The sequence below is a fragment of the Ursus americanus genome, chromosome 16 (assembly GCF_024610735.1).
Source record: "Ursus americanus isolate L20-20 chromosome 16, mUrsAme1.1.p, whole genome shotgun sequence".
NCBI lineage: Eukaryota > Metazoa > Chordata > Mammalia > Carnivora > Ursidae > Ursus > Ursus americanus.
The window spans coordinates 5,177,670-5,198,517 of NC_142142.1; the positions used below are offsets into that span (position 1 = coordinate 5,177,670).

Consider the following 20,848-nt stretch of genomic DNA (forward strand, 5'->3'; position numbering starts at 1 on the left):
GGACCTGATGTTGTGAGAAAAATTAATGAAAACATTTCGTTTAATTTGAGAAAATTTTAACTCTTAACCGAATGTTTTTTTCTACTTAGGGAAAAACTAACATTCCTATCTCAAGTATAACCTGCAAACCTCTATTCTTCTTCTGCAGGAAAATACTTGTGGAGTTACATTTATCATAGCAATTAATTATCCCCAAGTATGAAGATTGTGGTTGAGGCTTCTGTGATATAATACCAGTAAAAACCCTGGGTTCCCTGAGTTCAATGCTTCTAGAAAGCTGCTCTCTACCTGTGGACATACTATGTGGCCCAATATCAGCGCTGCCCCCTTTTTGCTGACTGGCTTCCCAGGTCTGGAGGCTGCCCATCACTGGATCTCCATCCCCTTCTTTGCAGTCTACGTCTCTGTGCTTCTTGGCAATGGCACTCTCCTCTACCTCATCAAGGATGACCACAGCCTCCATGAACCCATGTACTATTTCCTTGCCATGCTGGCAGGCACAGATCTGATGGTGACATTGACCACGATGCCTACTGTCATGGGCGTCTTATGGATGAATCACCGGGAGATGAGCCATGGAGCCTGCTTCCTGCAGGCTTATATTATTCACTCCCTTTCCATTGTGGAATCAGGAGTCTTACTTGCCATGGCCTATGACCGTTTTATTGCCATCCACAATCCTTTGAGATACACTTCCATTCTCACCAATATCCGAGTGGTAATGTTAGGGATGGGAGCTTTCATGAGGGGTTTTATATCCATCATCCCTGTAATCTTGCGTCTCTTTTCATTTCCATATTGCCACTCTCATGTTCTCTCCCATGCTTTCTGTCTTCATCAAGAAGTCATGAAACTGGCCTGTGCCGACATAACTTTCAATAGACTTTACCCTGTAATTCTGGTTTGTTTAACAGTCTTCCTAGATTCTCTGATCATCCTTTTCTCCTATATCCTAATTCTTAAGACTGTCATGGGCATAGCCTCTGGTGAAGAGAGAACCAAAGCCCTCAACACTTGTATCTCCCACATCGGCTGTCACTGTGATTGGTCTGTCATTCATCCATAGGTTTGGGAAAAATGTGCCATCAGTGGTCCACATTATAATGAGCTATGTCTACTTCCTCTTTCCTCCTTTAATGAATCCTATCATCTATAGCATCAAGACCAAGCAAATTCAATATGGCATTCTTCGCCTTTTATCCAAAGATCGATTTGGAAGTTAAATGCAGATAGTAGAGATCTGAGGTTTCTCTGAACCGAGGGCCACGGAATTCTAATTCCACTAAGTCTTAAAACCTATTGTGGCATTCTCCATTTCTTCAAATGATACAACGCCATTTATGAAGCTTATGAGTTACAGGTTTATGAGTTGATTTGTTTCCTTGTTATCCTGTGTTCTTGCCTTTAAACTCTACCTAAGGGATAAAAACACTTTTAATTTTCTGGAAAATTAAGTACAATGTGGATATTGTATGCAATTAATTTTTATGCTAAAACACATAGAAAATTTGTTGTAGCTATTTTCATGGCTTACTTTGGAATTTTTTGATCATGTCTCTTGTCATTTTCCTATCAGGGAGTTCATCATTTCCTAATTTATTTGTGGGAACTCATTATAAATGAACCCTAGTGAGCCATTTATATTGCAAATATATCCCAATTTCTATTTGTCTTTTTATATGTAGAATTTAAAATTCTACATATAAATAATTTCATTTTTATTTACCTTATTGAGATTTGGTGGCCACATGATGAAGACCTCCTTGATTCCAGGTTTTTTCGTATGATTTCTCATTTTTTGCATAACTTCTTTTTGCACATTCTATTTTATAATAAATTAATATTTGGAGAAAATTAAGAGATTTAAAGAAATCCTCATTGATTCTATTTTCAAAGTGGTAACAGTAATATTCAGCCATTTGGCTAATATTTTAAGGCATGAGACAGGAATGATGCTGAACGAAAACAATTTAACTGCAAACAGACCAATACAAAATATTGTCTTATCTAGATCCAATCCACAGTGGGTCAAAAAATCAAGGAAACCTACATTTGAAATTATCTCTGTGACTAGTGACAACTTGTGAAAGACAAACTGTTTTGAGGATGTGGGTTCCAAAAAGATTCACTTCCAGACTGAGCGAAGGGAAAGGTTCCCTGAGGAGTGTGTCTTCAGCTGAGACCTGAGGGTGTATTAGAAGTTAACTGGTCAAACAGGCGTAAGAATGTTTTAAGCAGAAAGTAGTATGTGAGGAGGCTATAGGTGGGATGGTTCATGGAAACTTCTGGGAATGTGGCTGACATGAAGAAAGTGATAGCTCTAGGGGTGTGGGGGGGGAGGAGGTTAAATCAGTAGCATCCTGTTGGCCATGGCAAGGGTTTAGGTGTCTACCCAGAGAGTCACAAGAAGCTACTGAATTAGTTCTAAGCAAGGGAGTGATATGATTTCAGTTATGTTTACAATTTATATGTTCAGGTATGGTGTAGATTTTAGTGCAGCAAGAGGGCCACAAGAAAATCAGAAAGATACTGTGTCAGTTTCAGGGAGAGATACCAGTAGCTAAAATTATTAAAGTGAAGATAAATGTATTGGATAGGTATGAGATATATATAAGACCTAAAATTGATAGATTTTAGAAAAACGTATAAAAGAAAAGTTTGGGAAGAAACAAATATAAAATTTCTGGATTATTTTAAGTACATGAATGTTATTGACCCCAAAATGATTACTGATTATGCATAAAATCCATCTTTGAAAAATATTCTGCTAATTTGAGGATGAGTAAAAGTCCCAATAATGTTTGACCTATTAAAATGACCAAAGGAAATATGTTATGCTGTAGCACTGAGCTTTTAAGAAAAGACAGTAATGTATTCATTAGCTAGTCATTTATTGAGACAATTTTTAATATGTGTATCTTTTTGCCTGATTGTTAATTTTCACAGTAAAAGCTAGGCCTGTATGAACATGTGCTGAAAGGTTAGGAGATACAAGACAATAGAAACAAACTGAAGCAATGGACACTATTAGAAGCTCATAAAACACATGGGTCTTTGCATTCTTACCCAGGAAGAGAAAAGGATAGATCAAGGTTTCTACCCAGTGGTTCTTCACTGGAGTGTGTCCACTTCTATCAACCCTACTGATAACACCCTATACAATTTATCATGTGGGTTACTGTGTCTTGATTCTTCTCACTTATTCTACCTCTTTTCCAGTGTGCTCCTCATACCGTAGCAAAGTGACCTTTAAACAATGATTAGCTGATTGTAAGGATGGCCCATCACTTATATCATGCTCTTGTCATTTGGGTAAAGTCAGAACTCCTTACATGAATTGTAAGACCCTATGTGATCACAATCTGCTACCATAGATTCACCTTGTGCTAAGTTTCTCTCATAAACTTAGAGATGTTATAATTCTTGGTATAAATTTAGTATAAAAATATTTTTTGCTTAAATTCATCATATTTTTTCCTCGTCACATGATTAGTGCACATGTTATTCTTTGGGTGGTTTTTATTTATTTCTCTCCATAGAATTAGTGCCCTATCTTAGAAAAAATATTATATTCCTTACTCTTCTATTATTCAATTCTCAGCTTAAACAGCATTTCCAGGAGCCTTGCCCAGATCCCAGGGATACCTTCTCCCTAGCTCACTGATGTTCATTTTAACAGTGCTTTATAAATGCATGGCAAATATTTTCTTTCCAGGTCCCACTAGATTTTGAGTTTAGTTAATGAAAAGAACATGTCCATCGCCCTGAACCTGTCACAAAATAGGCAATGATAAATGAAGTCATTTTAAGATACAATATAAGACATCTTTCATTCACCTTGCTGTTCACAGACCTATTTAGGTTCCTATGAATCAGAACTGATTTCTCCAAAGTGACAAAAAAAGATAAAAATGTGATTGGAATTCACAAATTCTGGGAGTAACAAAGGCACATATGACTCCCTTGACCTTTGAGATAGACAGTAGGAATACCGATGTTGAGGATCTTGGGGTCACATAATCAAGCCCTGACATCCCAATTAGGGTGGTTTTTGAGTTTCCAGTCTTCCTAACACACCCTTGGGGAAATGCACGAGAGGCCTGGCTGGGGACACCAGTTGAATGGCCCAGCCACTTTCAGAAAAAGAGGACAGGGGAGGAAAATCAAAGAATCTCCCAAGTGGCTGGAAAGCTGAAACTCTGGGGAGGTGATTTCTACAAACATAAATTCTTCAACTTGGCCTCTTCAAGAGTTTTTTGAGAAGAAAGAGTCTGAAGTAAGTCTTCGGATAAGACAGAAAGAAAGTAACCATTCCAACAAGACTGTAGTGGGTGAGTGCCAGGAATAGAAATATAGAATGACTCCTTGCCCTTCTGATGTTAGATGCAGGCAAGAGAAGATAGAAAGATTTTCCAGAGGCCTGCACAGGGGTCATATTCCATCTGGGGCGAGAAATATAATAGCACAGACCTCCTTTGGACAAATGTATCACAGCAGGTTTGAAGCTTTTAATGTGGTACTTCAAGAAAACTGTGAATGGGTTTAGGCTAAATGTGACATTGTCTGCTATTGTCCATTTTTTTTTAATCAAGGGTTTCTGACTTTTGTGAGAATTCCATAAAATGCTGACATTCAATTTCTAAACAGAACAAAATTTTCTGATAACAACAAAAAATGTCTCTATCATGATTGTATATATAAAATTAAATCAAGTTTAAATGTATCAAGTATTTCAATGTATTTACAACCAAACAAAAAGACAGTGTAACTAAGTAATGTAATTATCCATTCATATATTTTTATCTTCTTTTTTAAAAACTTTATTGCTTCAGACATTTTCTAGCATAATACCTAACAGTGTGGCCTAACGTTTTGAAAAAAAAAATTTAATCGAGAAAATTTTAACCATTAACCTGATATTATATATAATGTGGGGAAAGACCATGATTCTTCATCATTAATAAGCCTAGAAATCTCCACTGCTCTTCCGTAAGAAAATAGTTGTAAAACCATGTATATACCAATTAATTAGCCTGAGTACAAAGATTGTGGTCGAGGCTGTTGTAATATATTCCCATGAGGAGGCAGTGCACACTGAAAACTGGATTTCTGGGTTCATAGCTTCCATAAACTTGCTCTCCACCTGTGGACATACTATGTGGCCCAATATCAGCACTGCCCCCTTTTTGCTGACTGGCTTCCCAGGTCTGGAGGCTGCCCATCACTGGATCTCCATCCCCTTCTTTGCAGTCTACGTCTCTGTGCTTCTTGGCAATGGCACTCTCCTCTACCTCATCAAGGATGACCACAGCCTCCATGAACCCATGTACTATTTCCTTGCCATGCTGGCAGGCACAGATCTGATGGTGACATTGACCACGATGCCTACTGTCATGGGCGTCTTATGGATGAATCACCGGGAGATGAGTCATGGAGCCTGCTTCCTGCAGGCTTATATTATTCACTCCCTTTCAGTCGTGGAATCGGGTATCTTACTTGCCATGGCCTATGACCGATTCATCGCCATCCGCACCCCTCTGAGATATAACTCCATTCTTACCAATTTCAAGGTGATGAAGACAGGAATGGGGGTACTAATGAGAGGCTTTTTATCCCTTGTGCCCCCAATTGTGCCACTCTCCTGGTTCCCATATTGCCGTTCCCATGTTCTTTCCCATGCCTTTTGCCTCCACCAAGATGTCATGAAACTCGCCTGTGCTGATATTACATTTAATCGTGTGTACCCAGTGATTCTCGTTGCTTTGACTTTCTTCCTAGATGCTCTGATTATCCTCTTCTCTTATATTTTAATCCTGAAGACAGTTATGGGCATCACCTCTGGAGAGGAGCGAGCTAAGGCCCTTAACACCTGTGTCTCCCATATTAGCTGTGTTCTGGTGTTTTATATTACCGTGATCGGCCTGACTTTCATCCACAGGTTTGGGAAACATGCACCACATGTGGTCCACATTACCATGAGCTATGTCTACTTTCTGTTTCCCCCAATAATGAACCCCATTATATATAGTATCAAGACCAAGCAAATTCAGAGAAGCATCATTCGCCTATTTTCTATGCACAGTAGGGCTTGAGATTTTATTTCACCATCTTGAGATCTCTGGGAGTTTTTCATTTCCCGTTATTGGAAGAGAAGCTTGGTTTTATACTCAGTGCCTTTTTTCAGAGTTAGATGAAATTTTAATCATTACCTAAAGCTATAAGTTGACTTGAGCAGATATGTATTCTAATATTACACCTGTATTAGAATATATATTAGAATAGAATATGTACAGAAAGTATTATTAGAATATATGTAACATATAATATTCTATGTATATATTCTCTCTCTCTCTATATATATATATATATTCTGTGTATGTATTCCAATATATGTATAGCATGCATATTGGAATAGAATATATAGAATATTTTATTAAATATATTTTATTTTTATTTTATTAAAATATATTTTATTAAAATATATTTATTATACATATATAATATATATTTAAGAGAAAATGCTGGTGATCTTGGGGAAAAGGGATATAGGAAAGAGCTGAGATGGGGCATTCCAGGTCTTGTATGTGAAGAGAGAAGAAGTACTACTTCAGACCATGCCAGATAAGTGACTAAACACAGCCTGGATCAAAGACGGTTCCTCTGAAGGAAGATGTGCAGCTGGGAGTACATTTTGTCTGTTATATAAATGATAATTAGAATGATCTATTTTTCATCTTCCCATCTCTATGCTTGAATCTAACTGTATTGGGAACGATGTTCCTCTAAAAGTAAATAAATCTGAGTGAGGAAAACTAGCGAAGGTACAGAACTCTAGGAAGCATCCACTCGAAACTTCAATGTCCTTCAGTATATCAGTGGATTTTATTATTAAATGGAAACCGATACAGACCAAGACCAAATAGCAAGCCACCAATTTCCTATCAGCCAGTCGAAGCCAGATCCCCCAGCGCTCCTTGTTCTCTTCCCAATGGCTGCTGAGCACCGACATACTAATTTTTCTTCTTTCTGGATTTCTACTTCACCTCCTGATATTTTTCTTCTGTAAAAACAGAGTATAGATTTAGAGATCTCTTGTTTCCGTCTCCCCTTGCTTCTCTCTCCACATAAAAGAACGCGGGGCTTTTTGACTTGATGAAATTTTTCTGCTAATCAAGTCAGAAAACCCGGCAAAACTGATGGAATAGTTTCTTCCATTTCTTTCTTTCTTTCTTTCTTTCTTTCTTTCTTTCTTTCTTTCTTTCTTTCTTTCTTTCCTTCTTTCTTTCTTTTTTCAAAATCTTGTAAGGTTTCATTCTGTTCATTTTGGTTGAGCGATGGTGCGTTGTCTGTGGTTCATATTACAGGTAGTAATAATTACCTAACTCACCTACTGTTAGTTCTATGCTACTATGTGGAGCTAGACTAGTTATAGGCATGTGACCTAATTATTTCTATATTCTGAAAAGGCTGCTGGTTTTTCCTGAGTTGGTTCTTCTAGTTGGACCCCCTCCCAACCCCTTATTTTCTTATTCAAAGCTTATGTACAGAGCCCAGGAAATTATCAGTCCAGTCTAAACTCAGTCTGCCTCACCTGAGAGACTTTCCGTACTGATGCCGTATCCAGGGAGTAAGCACTCTAAGAATGTCCAGTAACTTCAACGTGGAAAACCCTCATCTGCCATTTTCACTAGAAAAGCCGTATATCAATTGCCTCCAGTCTTACACTTTCATCATCCTTTCCTTAAATGCATAATATCTGGAGATTCGTTCTCTAGCAATGAAGAGCCAGAGGATCTCCCATGTGAAAAATACCATTGAGAAGACGTACTGTATTATTTAGAAATCTTTCTAAGCAAGAGAAGTTGCAAGTTAGAGAAATTGACTCTGGCTTTCTTAAGCCAATAAAGGGCCTTTATTGAAAGAATATTGGGGGACATTCAGAATTCAGCAAGGGCAGCAATTGTGTTCCCCATCAGCTTATGATCTCCCGAAGGATGACTGCCTGCCATTCTGCAAACCTCCAAAGTCATTAATGCAGTTCTTTAGAAAAAGATAAACAACTCTATTTGTGTGGTGTGGCTAGGGCTGATTTATTTAATCCACGACAGACTTCAATGTCTCAGAGTCACAGCACACATCCTGTTTCAGGAATTATTCTAAGAGTTCTCCATGAATTAATTTGTTGCATATTCATGTCTACACAGCAGTTCTTGAGAAGGGACAAAAAAATCTAAGCAACACACAGCTTTCAGACATCCTGTTTAGGGACACAGAATTTGGCAATGATTTATGAATAAAAGGTGATAGTTTAAGACACTTAATGTTTAAACATGACAATGAAGATGCTGCAATTTTTCTTTCTTTGCCCTTTCTTTTTTGCCTGAAATCTGAAGAATATATTTTATGTGTCTGTTAGCCATTTGTATGTCTTCATTGGAAAAGTGTCTGTTCATATTTTCTGCCCATTTTTTGATTTGATTATTTGTTTCTCATGTATTGAGTTTGAGAAGTTCTTTATAGATCTTGGATACCAGTCTTTTATCTGTAGTGTCATTTGCAAATATCTTCTCCCATTCTGTGGGCTGCCTCTTAGTTTTTTTGACTGTTTGCCTGGCTGTGCAGAAGCTTTTTATCTTGATGAAGTCCCACAAGTTCATTTTTTCTTTTGTTTCTCTTTGGAGATGTGTCATGAAAGAATTTGCTGTGGCCAATGTCAAAGAGGTTGCAGCCTATGTTCTCCTCTAGGACTTTGTCTCACATCGAGGTTTTTCATCCATTTGGAGTTTATCTTTGTGTATGGTGTGAGAGAGTGGTCAAGTTTCATTCTTTGGCATGTAGCTGTCCAATTTCCCCAGCACCATTTATTGAAGAGACTGTCTTTTTTCCGCTGGATGTTTTTTCCTGCTTTATCAAAGATTAGTTGCCCAAAGAGCCGAGGGTCCATTTCTGGGTTCTCTATTCTGTTCCATCGGTCTATGTGTCTGTTTTTGTGCCAGTGCCATGCTGTCTTTGTGATCATAGCTTTGTAGTACAGCTCGAAATCCGGCATTGTGATGCCCCCAGCTTTGTTTTTCCTTTTCAACAGTTCCTTGGAGATTCGGGGCCTTTTCTGGTTCCACTCAAATTTAAGGGCTGTTTGTTCCAGCTCTTTGAAAAATGTCATTGGTATTTTGATTGGAATGGCATGAAAAAATGTTCAGAATCATTAGCCATCAGGGAAATTTAAATGAAAACCGCACTGAGATACCACCTTACGCCAGTTAGAATGGCAAAAATTGACAAGGCAAGAAACAACAAATGTTGGAGAGGATGTGGAGAAAGGGGATCCCTCTTACACTGTTGGTGGGAATGCAAGTTGGTACAGCCACTCTGGAAAACAGTCTGGAGGTCCCTTAAAAAGTTAAAAATAGAGCTACCCTATGATCTAGCAATTGCAGTACTGGGTATTTATCCGAACGATACAGACGTAGTGAAGAGAAGGGCTATATGCACCCCAATGTTCATAGCAGCATTGTCCACAATAGCTAAATTGTGGAAGGAGCTGAGATGCCCTTCAACAGATGACTGGATTAAGACGATGTGGTCCATATATTCAATGGAATATTACTCAGCCATCAGAAATAACGATTACCCAACATTTGCAGCAACATGGATGGGACTGGAGGAGATTATGCTAAGTGAAATAAGTCAAGCAGAGAAAGACAATTATCATATGTTTTCACTCATTTATGGAACATAAAAAATAGGAAGATTGGTAGGAGAAGGGAGGGAAGAATGAACGGGGGGTAAACAGAAGGGGGAATGAACCATGAGAGACTATGGACTCTGGGAAACAAACTGAGGGCTTCGGAGGGGAGGGTGGGTGGGGGACTGAGATAGGCCGGTGATGGGATTAAGGAGGGCACATATTGCATGGTGCACTGGGTGTTATACGTAAATAATGAATCATGGAACATTACATCAAAAACTAAGGATATACTGTATGGTGACTAACATAACATAATAAAAAATTATTATACAAAAAAAGAAAATATATTTTACTCCAGTATTTTCAATCCTTTAAATCCTCCAAAAGTCTTCTTTTTCTGGGTCTTATCCTCTTCCCCTTCCTTCATAGGTGGTTTGTGGGCATAAACATGAGTCTGCATGCATGGGTGTGTAGGTGTGTGTGTAAGGGGGAGAAATCTCTAGAAACATTCTGTAGCCTTGTGATTCTCTCTAGGTCTCACCTCAATCTTTAGTTTCTCCATTTGAAAAACAAAGGTCTTGCTGGACCTGGTTTTCTCTTTCCCTGTCTTAATTAGCAGACTGAAAAGTTGAATTATTCAGCATGCAGAACTGTTAATCCTCCCAAAGTAACTTTCTCACACCAACTTGTAGAAGTACACATCCCACCTGTAACCCCTGCAAATCACTATTTTTTTCTATCACTATTGTTCTGTCTTCTCAAGAATGTCATGTAACAAAAAGCAGACTGTGCGTAACTTTTTGAGATCAGTTTCTTTCACTTAGAGCATAATGCCTTTGAGGTTTCACTACGTTGTGTTTACCAATAGTTCATTTTTCTTTAACTGTTGAGTAGTATTTCTTATATGGATGTTCCATTACTTGGATGTTGTTTTCCTGGTATTTCCTAATAATTTTCTGTTGGTTACTATTAGCCTCCAATTATGTTCCCTTTTGACCATCCTTTCCCATGCCCATTCCTAAGACATTTCCCTCAGGCAGAGGTCTACCACATCCAAAGTGTGAATGGCTGGATCTTCCTGTTGCCATCTCTCTTGCTCATACACCTATAGAAATCACATGTGCCTTGGCATTTCTATATTAGATCTATCATTCTTCTTTCTTCATTCTCTGTCTATCTTGTGAGTGCTCCCTCAGGAGACATCTTCCCTACACACTCCCTTTATCTGACTTCTTGCCGATCCCCTGGTTGCATTCACTGGCCCTGCCTCTCCTGATAGCTCACCCAAGCCTCTTAGCATATTATCAAATGCTATCACTACTGAACAGCTGGATCCAGAAGTATTGTTGACATTGGGGGCCAGGGAGCAAAACGAACAAAATGAATTGTAATAGGGATAATAAGCACAGACTCTACACTTAAGATTAAGATTCAACGCCATAACTGGAAGTAAGAGATACAGGTATTTCTCTAAAGTGGCTCGAAGAGCTTAGGTGTGGAGCCTGGGTGCCCAGATAAGTCCAGGGTATACTAATAATAGAAGAAAATCAATTATATATTCAGATCTTACTGTTGCTACTTGATGCCCTGAGAGCTTCACCCTTTTATCTAAGTGATCGTCATGTAAATTTCATGATAATTCCTAATTGTCGGATGAAGAGACTTAGATGTAGGTAGATTATTTGGTAGGTTAAGTATTGTATCCAAAGTCCCATAATGTGGAACTTAATCAGATATGTCTATACAAACAGGGTTTGTGGTCCAAGTGAGGGGAAAATTTTCTCTCCTTCATGTTCTCAGCTGATGAAAACAAATAAAATATTCAGTCCATCAATGGTGCCTTCAATGGGACCCTGCTTATCTATGGAAGACTTGGTGGAGGGTTGGGTAACTCAGACTATTACATCTAGGGGATGGGTGAGGGTGGGTGACCCTAACAGAAGGAAGGAGGTTGGCAAGACTGTGTCTATGAGAGTATATGTAAAATCTACATTGTGTTTCTCTGTGTCAATCGGCTATATTTATGAATAATATGTGTAAGAAAATATGCCTGTTTGCTTATAAGTGGTCAGTATGTCTAGAGGTGTCTACTACTTTGAGTTGGTGGGTATCTGTTCCTCTGTAACATGCCTGGATATCTCTATTTACTTTCTTACACTTCATGTTAAGTATGTATCACAGTAAATATCTAAAAAATATCTAAGGAATCATTTAATATTGTCCATTCACCGAAATTCATTAAGTGCCTGATATGTACCAGGTCTTATAGTGAGTATTAGAGAAATAAAGGTGAACAAAATATAATCCCTAATTTGAGGAGCTGTGTGGTCTAGTTAGGGAGAAAGACCTACAAACACAGAACTGATACATGCAGAAATGAGCTCTAAGAAAATGCAGCTTATTTTACCAGGAGCCTTTGGGATCATAGAAAAGACAATCAGCTCACATGGCCGGGGACAGACAAGAGAGAGTTAATTAAAAGCCTAAGTTATTTGTTCTGGACTAAGATATTTTGAAGTGAGAGAGGCTGGATTTAGCCGATATTATGGAGTTTGGTGAGCTTTTGGCACTTGTCTCATCCTCACTGCTTATGCATAATACGTATTACTCGTGAGTTTGATTTTACACTCAGTACTCCTGTTGCTTTTGGACATGTGAGGTAATGCTGATCACTCATGACGACAGTGGCAGAGAGAGTACAGATCATGGGAATCTACGTGCTCCTCTATCTCTCCCATCAGCCTTTGCAATTACATTGGCCACGAGGCTGGTTCTGACTGAAGGAACTTGAAGACAGTCATCTGTTCCTAGCCAAGCCAGGGGTGTCTTCTCACCATCCTCTCTGCCTTCCATGTGGTGAGAAGTAAAAGACTGTGAGATGGTGAATTCAAAAGCTGGAAAGAGTCTGCATTCCTGTGCCTCTGCGTGGAGGTGAGCACCCAGCGGAACTGACTGATAATTCACATCTGAGCAATAAATAAACCCGAATTGTGTGAGAAACTGCCTAAAATTAGTGAAGCAAATCATGTTTCTGATGCACATTTGTATTGATTGGTGGCTTCTTTACTTGCTTCTACTTCAGTCCTGTTTTCTGTTAAATGTCATTTCAAATCCTCACCTCGTGGGCTGAGATAAAGTGACCGTCAGTTCCAACCGCCAAAAAGGACCAATATTTTCTTAGTTCACTCCCCCAAATTTGCCCATTTCCTCAAGTTCTCCTACGCTGATCATCATTCACGAATTGTGAAGAATCACTAGATGTTTCCCAAATCCATTATTGCACCCTTCCTCATCTGACATGTTAGCCGTGACCCCAGTCTCTGTGTGGAGTTAAGACAAAGGTGTTAGTTTCTGCTGTAACCGACTTGCCCCTGGTGACTAACACCCATGGTCTTCTCCTTCATCCTCGCAGCTTCCCTAGTTCTCCCTGCCGGGATCCTGTCCCTTCTCTTATCTCCACCCTGTCCCCCTGGGCAACGCTAGGATAGAATCCCTTGCCTGATGAGCCCATGTCCTCCCCAGGTTGGCTCAGATGGGTCTGGTCTTTACCTTCCCACATCCTTCCCAGTCATGGGGAAGCTGTGTTACAATGCCTCAGAGTTTGGCTTTTAAGCTTATGTTCACTTATGCTTCCTCTTTGGATTGTCTTTATGAAATCCCCTACACTGATGGCCCAGTCCTGTGACTGCCAGCTGGCTGTCTCCTACCACGGGTGTTGTGCCTCTGTCTTTATACACAGACTCATCCGCACTGTTGGTGTCACCATCATTTGTGGTTAAGTGCTGTCTGTCCTTTTCTGTCATTCTGATCAAAGGCTTTTTGTTTCTTGTTCCCACCATCTCTCTCATCCTTCTTGCCTCCATCTTGACCTGATCTACTCAGTCTGTACTTTTGTCTGGACTAATAATTGGTATAGGTTTATGCTATTTGTTCATCATCATAGGGGACCCATTGTCCAGTACTTTTCCTTGTGCGCTCATCTGGAAAAGTATCCACTCACTTCACTCTTTGTGGAAACTATCTGTAAACTTTCTTAGTTCACTCTGCTGTAGCTATTTCAGCGTAGACCAGTGAGCTCCAGGGTACCTTCTTCGATTTAATGCCCCACAGTCTAGTGGCCCACTCTCAGGAGAATCTGAGCGATTACTGTGAAGTTTGAGAATGTCAGTGGTAATCGCAATGACAAAAAATGGATGATTTCTATCAAGATATTATTTTTTCTTATATTAACGTATTATTTTTTGAAGGTTCTTTTTTTAATGTTCGATTAGCTAACATAGAGTACATCATTTGTTTTTGATGTAGTGTTCACTGATTCATTAGTTGCGTGTAACACCCAGTGCTCATCACAACATGTGCCCTCCTTAATACCCATCACCCAGTTACCCCATCTCCTTATCCCCCTCCCTCTGTAACCCTCAGTTTGTTTCTGGGAGTCCAGAGTCTCTCATGGTTTGTCTCCCTCCCTGATGTCTTCCCATTCAGTTTTCCCTCCCTTCCCCTGTGGTCCTCCACACTATTCCTTATGTTCCACATATGAGTGAAACCATATGATAATTGTCTTTCTCTGCTTGACTCACTTCACTCAGCGTAATCCCCTCCATTTCCGTCCATGTCAGTGCAAATGGTAGGTATTCATGTATTATATCCTCTTAAACATATCCGGAAGAACTCTTTAGAAAAGTAGGCTGCAGTTGTTGCTTTGACCACTAGAGGGAAGGAGACGCACATGAAGCTAAGACGCCAAGCTGGGTGGAGCCTCACTGAAGGGAAGGGGTCTTTTGCCTGAAGGTGGGAGCCCCCTCCTTGCAGAGATGGGACATCTGGGTACCCCTGTCATTTTCCCTTTTCCCCAGTTACATCACCCGAAAAAACGTCCACACTCCCTTCCCCGTATCTAATAGTAAAGCAAAGGCGAGTAAACATCAGCTTGGATTTTCAAAATATCAGACTTTGAAAATGATTTCAGATAGTAGTCTGTCTTTATTTATCCTAGGACTGCAGAAAGGATAATAGTACCTCCAACTTAATATAATGGAAATATTTTTTTCAAGAGATAAATAAACAAATATTAAATCTCTTTCTCCACACTTCCACCTTTCTTTCTTTCACTTCCTCCCTTTCACCCACCACCTGCCTCCCTGGTATCAGAAATATTTTTGGAAGGACTCACATCAGAAAGGAATGCTATTAGAAGGTAGGGTTGGGGTGTCTGGGTGGCTCAGTCCCTTAAGTGCCTGACTTGTTTTCAGCTCTGTTGTGATCTCAGGGTCATGGGATCTAGCCTCACGTGGGTCTCTCCACTCAGTGCAGAGTCTGCTAAAGTTTCTCTCTCCCTCTGCCTCTGCCCTGCACCCCTGTGCTCTCTCCCTCTCAAATAAATAAATAAATCTTTAAAAAAGGAAGGTAAGTTTGCATGGGACCTTTTTTAGTTTATACGTATCTGTATTTTTGGAGTATTATATAAGATAAATAAAATAATATTCAAGCTATATAATGTTCAAATATTTCTTTATATAATCTGACTTATACTTTACTCTCTTGGAAAAGAAAGATAAATACTTGCTGTATAGTGGATTGATGATTAAATAAGACCAGGTCAGACTGACACCTCAACTGTGCTTAAAAATACATATTCCAAAGTGACATCATAAAGACAATATGGTACTAGCACAAAAACAGACACAGACATCAATAGAACAGAAGAGAGAACCCAGAAATGGACCCTCAACTCTATGGTCAATTAATTTTTGACAAAGTAGGAAAGAATATCTAATGGAAAAAAGGCAGTCTCTTCAAGAAATGGTGTTGGGAAAATTGGACAGCAACATGCAGAAGAATGAAACTGGACCACTTTCTTATGCCATACACTAAAATAAACTCAAAATGGATGAAAGACGTAAACATGAGGCAGGCACCCATCAAAATGCTAAAGGAGAACACAGGCCGCAACCTCTTCGACCTCGGCCGCAGCAACTTCTTCAAAGGCAGGGGAAACAAGGGCAAAAATGAACTATTGGGACTTCATCAAGATAAAAAGCTTTTGCACAGCAAAGGAAACAGTCAACAAAACTAAAAGGTAACCTACAGAATGGGAAAAGATATTTGCAAGTGTCTTATCGGATAAAGGGCTAGTACCCAGAGTCTATAAAGAACTTATCAAACTTAACACCCCCTTCAAGAAAAAATCCAGTCAAGAAATGGGCAGAAGACATGAACAGACATTTCTCCAAAGAAGACCTACAAATGGCCGACAGACACATGAGAAAATATTCAACATACTCGGCATCAGGAAATATACATCAAAACCACAACGAGATATCACCTCACAGCAGTCAGAATGGCTAAAACTAACAAGTCAGGAAACGACAAATGTTGGTGAAGATGTGGAGAAAGGGGAACCCTCTTACACTGTTGGTGGGAATGCAAACTGGTGCAGCCACTCTGGAAGACAGTATGGAGGTTCCTCAAAAAGTTAAAAATAGAGCTACCCTATGGCCCAACAATTAAACTCTCAGGTATTTATCCAAAGGATACAAACATAATGATTGTAAGGGGCACATACACCCCAATGTTTATAGCAGCAATGTCCACAGTAGCCAAACTATGGAAAAAGCCCAGCTGACCATCGACAGATGACTGGATAAAGCAGCAGTGGTGTGTGTGTGTGTGTGTGTGTGTGTGTGTGTGTGTGTGTATAATCACAACATTTGGTTAGTTTTATAATGTTTTAATTATTGATAAAAAACTGAGGTTTAGAGATAATAGCTCTTATTTTCTGAATTCATAGTGACTTCCTCTTATTTGCCATAATGTAATTTTCCAGACACTAAGAATTGAAAGCTATTGTGAATTTATACGAACACAACAAAGTTGTGAAACTAAGTCTATCGCCAGTTTCGGGGGGCGGGGGGGAAGGAAACCCATACATGTTTTTTCCATTAAGCTGTTGAATTAAGTGAAAGAGGAAAAACTGAAAGAGTAAATTTCTCGATGATTCCTGACTATTGTGCAGACACAGGCTTGTGGACCTGGGAGGAGGCCATGTGGGGCGTGATGAAGTTTGGATGGGATGGCCTTGCCACCACTTCTAGAGCAAGAGAGCTCTTTGGGTTCACACAAAAGGGGCTGCAGGGTATACACAGACCTCTGAGGGTTGCTTCTTTTTTCGGGGGGAGAACAGTCAGTGCCTGAGTGTATTGACTCTGAACCCTTTGTCCTCTCTCCCACTCAGCATCCAGGTCAGAATGACATGGCTTGTCCTCCCCTGTGCTAGGCTGACTCAGCCATGGGAGGGGGCCGTGCTGAGGCTCCGATAGCCCTATCTGTAGGGCCAGGAACCAGGAGGGGCAGCCTCTCCCTCCCTCCCAGTCCCAGAGTAGGGTTTGCTTATTTATATATTTAAATTATGTATTTATTTATTTTTAAAGAAATAACTGGTAGCCCGCCCAGCCTTGGCTCTGGCGTGGAAACCACCTAAGATGTTTCAGATTCCATCTGTTCCTTCTCTCCGAATGAGCAAAGGGGCTCAGTGGAGCAAGTCAGGAGCTTTGAGTCCTAGCCTGGGCATATCCATGGCAAATTAAATCATAGTGAGAAAGCTCCCCTCTTCTCTGAGCTTCAGTGTTCTCTTCTGTAAACTGCAGACTAGAGAAAATGGCCCTTCTCCCAACACAAAATTTCTGTTAATTAAATTCATAAGCTTCCTCAACTTCTAAACCAGATATGGCCTTGAACCCAATACTGTTCAACGAGCAGGTTGCTCTCAGGGCCTCTCATTCCACAGTGACATTCTCTTCTTTAACCAGGCCCACAGAGTACTAGCTGCGTGTGTGTGCTGGCTCTCTGTGAAGAGAGGATGCCCCTCTTCCTTCTGTTCCCATACACCTTAAGGAAAGAATGTGACACCATCCCTACGTAGGCTCCCCACTAACCCATTTCAGAGATTCAAACCCTTTGCTTCAGTGAAGTCCTAAGCAGTGGAGAGCAGTGGTTAAGAACAGGGACTCTGGGGCCGGACTCCCTGCGTGGCTGGCAACTCAGCACTTGTACGGGCGGTGTGGCTCAGTTCTCTCATCTGTAAATGGGGTTTTAACACCTTCATGAGATTGTGGTGACACTGAGGAAATCTATGCAGAGTTAAAAGTGTTGTCTTTCATATACTAAGTACTCTAAAGGGTTTGCTATTTTTATTGTGTCTGACTAGTATCATTCTTGCTACAGCCGGAAGCCATTTTATTCGACACTGTACATCCGTTCATTTATAACTATAATAATAATTTAAAAACTGGCATTAATTGAAGGCTTACTTGTATGCCGGGCACTATACTAAGTTCCTGGCATGACATATCATTTAGCTCATTTCGCTGAAGTCAGGGCCGAGTAGACCAAGGGGAGGAGTGGTGGCTGTGATCACTGTCTTCGGGCAGCTTGTTGGCTTTGTGAATTCAAGGCCTGTGGCTTTCCAGTCCTCTGTGATGCCTCCAGCACTTGCTCCAGCACATGCAATCCGTGTTTACCAAATGTATGAATGCGCCAATATGGAAAATTATCCTTTGGAACACAGATTTGAGTTATACTGTGTGACATAGGATGAAAGGATTTTTATTCATGTAAGAACTTTGTCAATATGAAGTCATCTAACAACAACAAGGGCTCAGTGGAAAAGACATGAGCTCCTCCCCATGAGAGAAAGTGTGTCACCCATGACCGTGTGGATATGACAGAGGTGTTTCTGAGGGGATTCCCGCCCTAAGCAGAAGGTTGGTCTTGATGAATTCTCACAGAGCCCTGGGGAGGCCTGTGCCGTTACATTTTATTCTCCGCTTCCCTGTCATATAAACAGCGATGAACACACATGAAAGGAAATTCTCCCCATGCTTCTTGACTGGGGGAGATCAATCAAAGGATCAAGTGTGTGCGTTGAGGCAAAAGGGGAAGCAGAGCAAGAAAGAGTTCTGAGTGCAGCAAAAACCAACAACAACAACAGCAAAACACAATGCTCCCTCCCCACTCAGGGATCCAGGGGATAGGAATTCAGGGTTTTGTGAAGCCTGGCTTGAAATTAGGAGCTCCAAAGGATATGAAGAACACAGAGACCCAGTGTCCACACTAAGCAAGGTTCCTTCATGTGACAGGGAGCCCCCTGCCCCAACTCCAGAGTCCCTCTCTTCACTCTGTCCTATCAGAATCTCCTCACCTCCATCTAGGAGCTGTTTTCCACAGTCTATGCCCCTGTTAGCTCCAGGGAGTTCCCCATGAAGGGACCCTCTGAGCACATAGAGGCTGGATGGCAAGTTCCTACTCTCAGCATCCAAGAGGCCCAGAATCCGGTTGTTTGCTGTTCCTTCCTTGGCTCCTGTCATTGACCTTGCCCTCCTCCCCGTCCCCAAAGCCTACTAAGATGGTCCGTTTGGTAAGCACAGCTCTCCAAGAAATACCTCTTTTGTTAATTGCTTACCCCCAAATCCCCCTCTAAATATATAGAATCACTGTAAGTAATAAAAAGAATCACGTGAACGAACAGAGCATGAAGGGGAATGAGGCAGAGTTAGGAGACAGAGAGTAGGTAGGAGAGTCATGGGAAAAGAAGGACAGGATTAGTGGATGATAAAATTTATTGTAACTTTAGAACATAAAATTGAGATCTTTTATGTTCGAAAGTCTAATCAATGAAGTTCCTGCTTTGCAGAGAGTGTGTCCTATTTCCTTCCACCCTCATATCAACTCTCTAAGGTAATAGAATTATTATCCCTGTTTTTAGATGACAAGGCTAAACTAAAAAGAGTCAAGGCATTTGCCTGAGGTCAGATATGTAAGTGACAATGCTTGTTCTTGGACCCAAGTCAGACTCAATCTACTGTTCATAAGCCCTTTGCTGAACTGCTGAGGACCATGAGATGGATGGGTCCAGGAGAGCAGAGAAATGGCCTGTGGATGAAGGAGGAAGGATGGAGAGGTCGATGACTATAAATTTGGGTGCAGGAGTCTCTTAGGGTCTAGACTTCCATGAACTTTGACTCAGCAAACTCAAGCTCCCCATAAGGGCTTTGAGAGCTGGTGTGCAAGATGTGTCTATCAGAGGTTACAGATAGGGCAGGACTAGCTGCCAGCTATCAGGGACCAGAAGGGCTACAGGTCTGTGGGCTCAGATAGGTGGCCAGCTCAGGTTGGTGGCTCTGGGTGGAGCCCGGGACTCTCAGGGGAGATAGACTGCAAGTTTAGGGGCAAGCATGGGATGGGCTAGGGAGGCAGAGCACAGCAGCGTTTTATATTGTGCTACCACATAAGATGCCCCATCTCTTCAACTCAGCACAAATGTCTTGACTATTCTGAGCTCAGTTTTGGCATCTGTAAAATAAGGGTAATAATTGTATCTATCTTATGGGGTTATTATGAAGATCAATAGAGATAGGCATGGTCTGGACCGGTGGCATAGATTTATTTAGGCCAGAGCTATGGGTTCCCTAGGGACCAGATGTCTCAAAGCAAAAGGAAAGTTCTAGAAAAAAGATGTAGAGGCAATCTCAAAGCCTGATAATTAATTTTTAGCAATGGTCTGAGATGTACAACAGAAGCCTACCCCTCCCCCAGTAAGACCATCCTCCCAGACAGAGCAGTCAAAGTCCAGAGCTTAGCGTTAAGGGATGAACACCTGAAGCTACAGGGCACAGAGGAAGCCAGCTGACAGCACCTTTTCAGTTTAAGAAACCCTCACTTCACTGGGAGCTCGTATAACTCAAGATCCTGAAGCATAAGAGGTCCACTAAGAATCTGACCGGAAGCTGAGCAGGAAATAGGTTCATTAAGGGACCGGAAACCACAGGACAGACATGTAAAGAAATAAAGGAAATGTAGACTAAAGCAAAATGAGAAGGGAATGGGAATTAATACTTCCCTAAAATATTTCTCTAGGTCAGGTGCCGTTCTAGGATATTTAAACAGTCTCATTTAGTATGATAGTTCTGCAAAGTATATAAAACATATTATAAATCATGCTAATGATAAGTAATATTTCTTGAGTATGTAGTGTATACTAAGATATAATTGAAGTTCATGATATGGATTAACTTAGTTTGTCTTTACACCAATACTCAGAATTGGATTAATGTCTCTTAATTAAAAGTCACAGAAAATGTAACATCGTGTCTTGAAGGCACT

The 20,848-nt window shown here is 40.5% G+C and overlaps 2 protein-coding genes across 2 annotated transcripts; both read left to right on the forward strand.

Moving 5' to 3' along the window:
* Nucleotides 1–301: 301 nt before the first annotated feature.
* LOC123803740 (olfactory receptor 51B2-like) lies at nucleotides 302–1,223 on the forward strand. Its single transcript, XM_045815398.1, is given in 2 exon segments — nucleotides 302–1,035; nucleotides 1,037–1,223. Coding segments are annotated over 2 exon segments (921 nt in total).
* A 3,933-nt stretch (nucleotides 1,224–5,156) lies between these two features.
* On the forward strand, nucleotides 5,157–6,092 carry LOC123803744 (olfactory receptor 51B2-like). The gene has a single exon (XM_045815401.1). The coding sequence runs from the start codon at nucleotides 5,157–5,159 to the stop codon at nucleotides 6,090–6,092; it is 936 nt and encodes a 311-aa protein (XP_045671357.1).
* The last annotated feature ends 14,756 nt before the right edge of the window (nucleotides 6,093–20,848 follow it).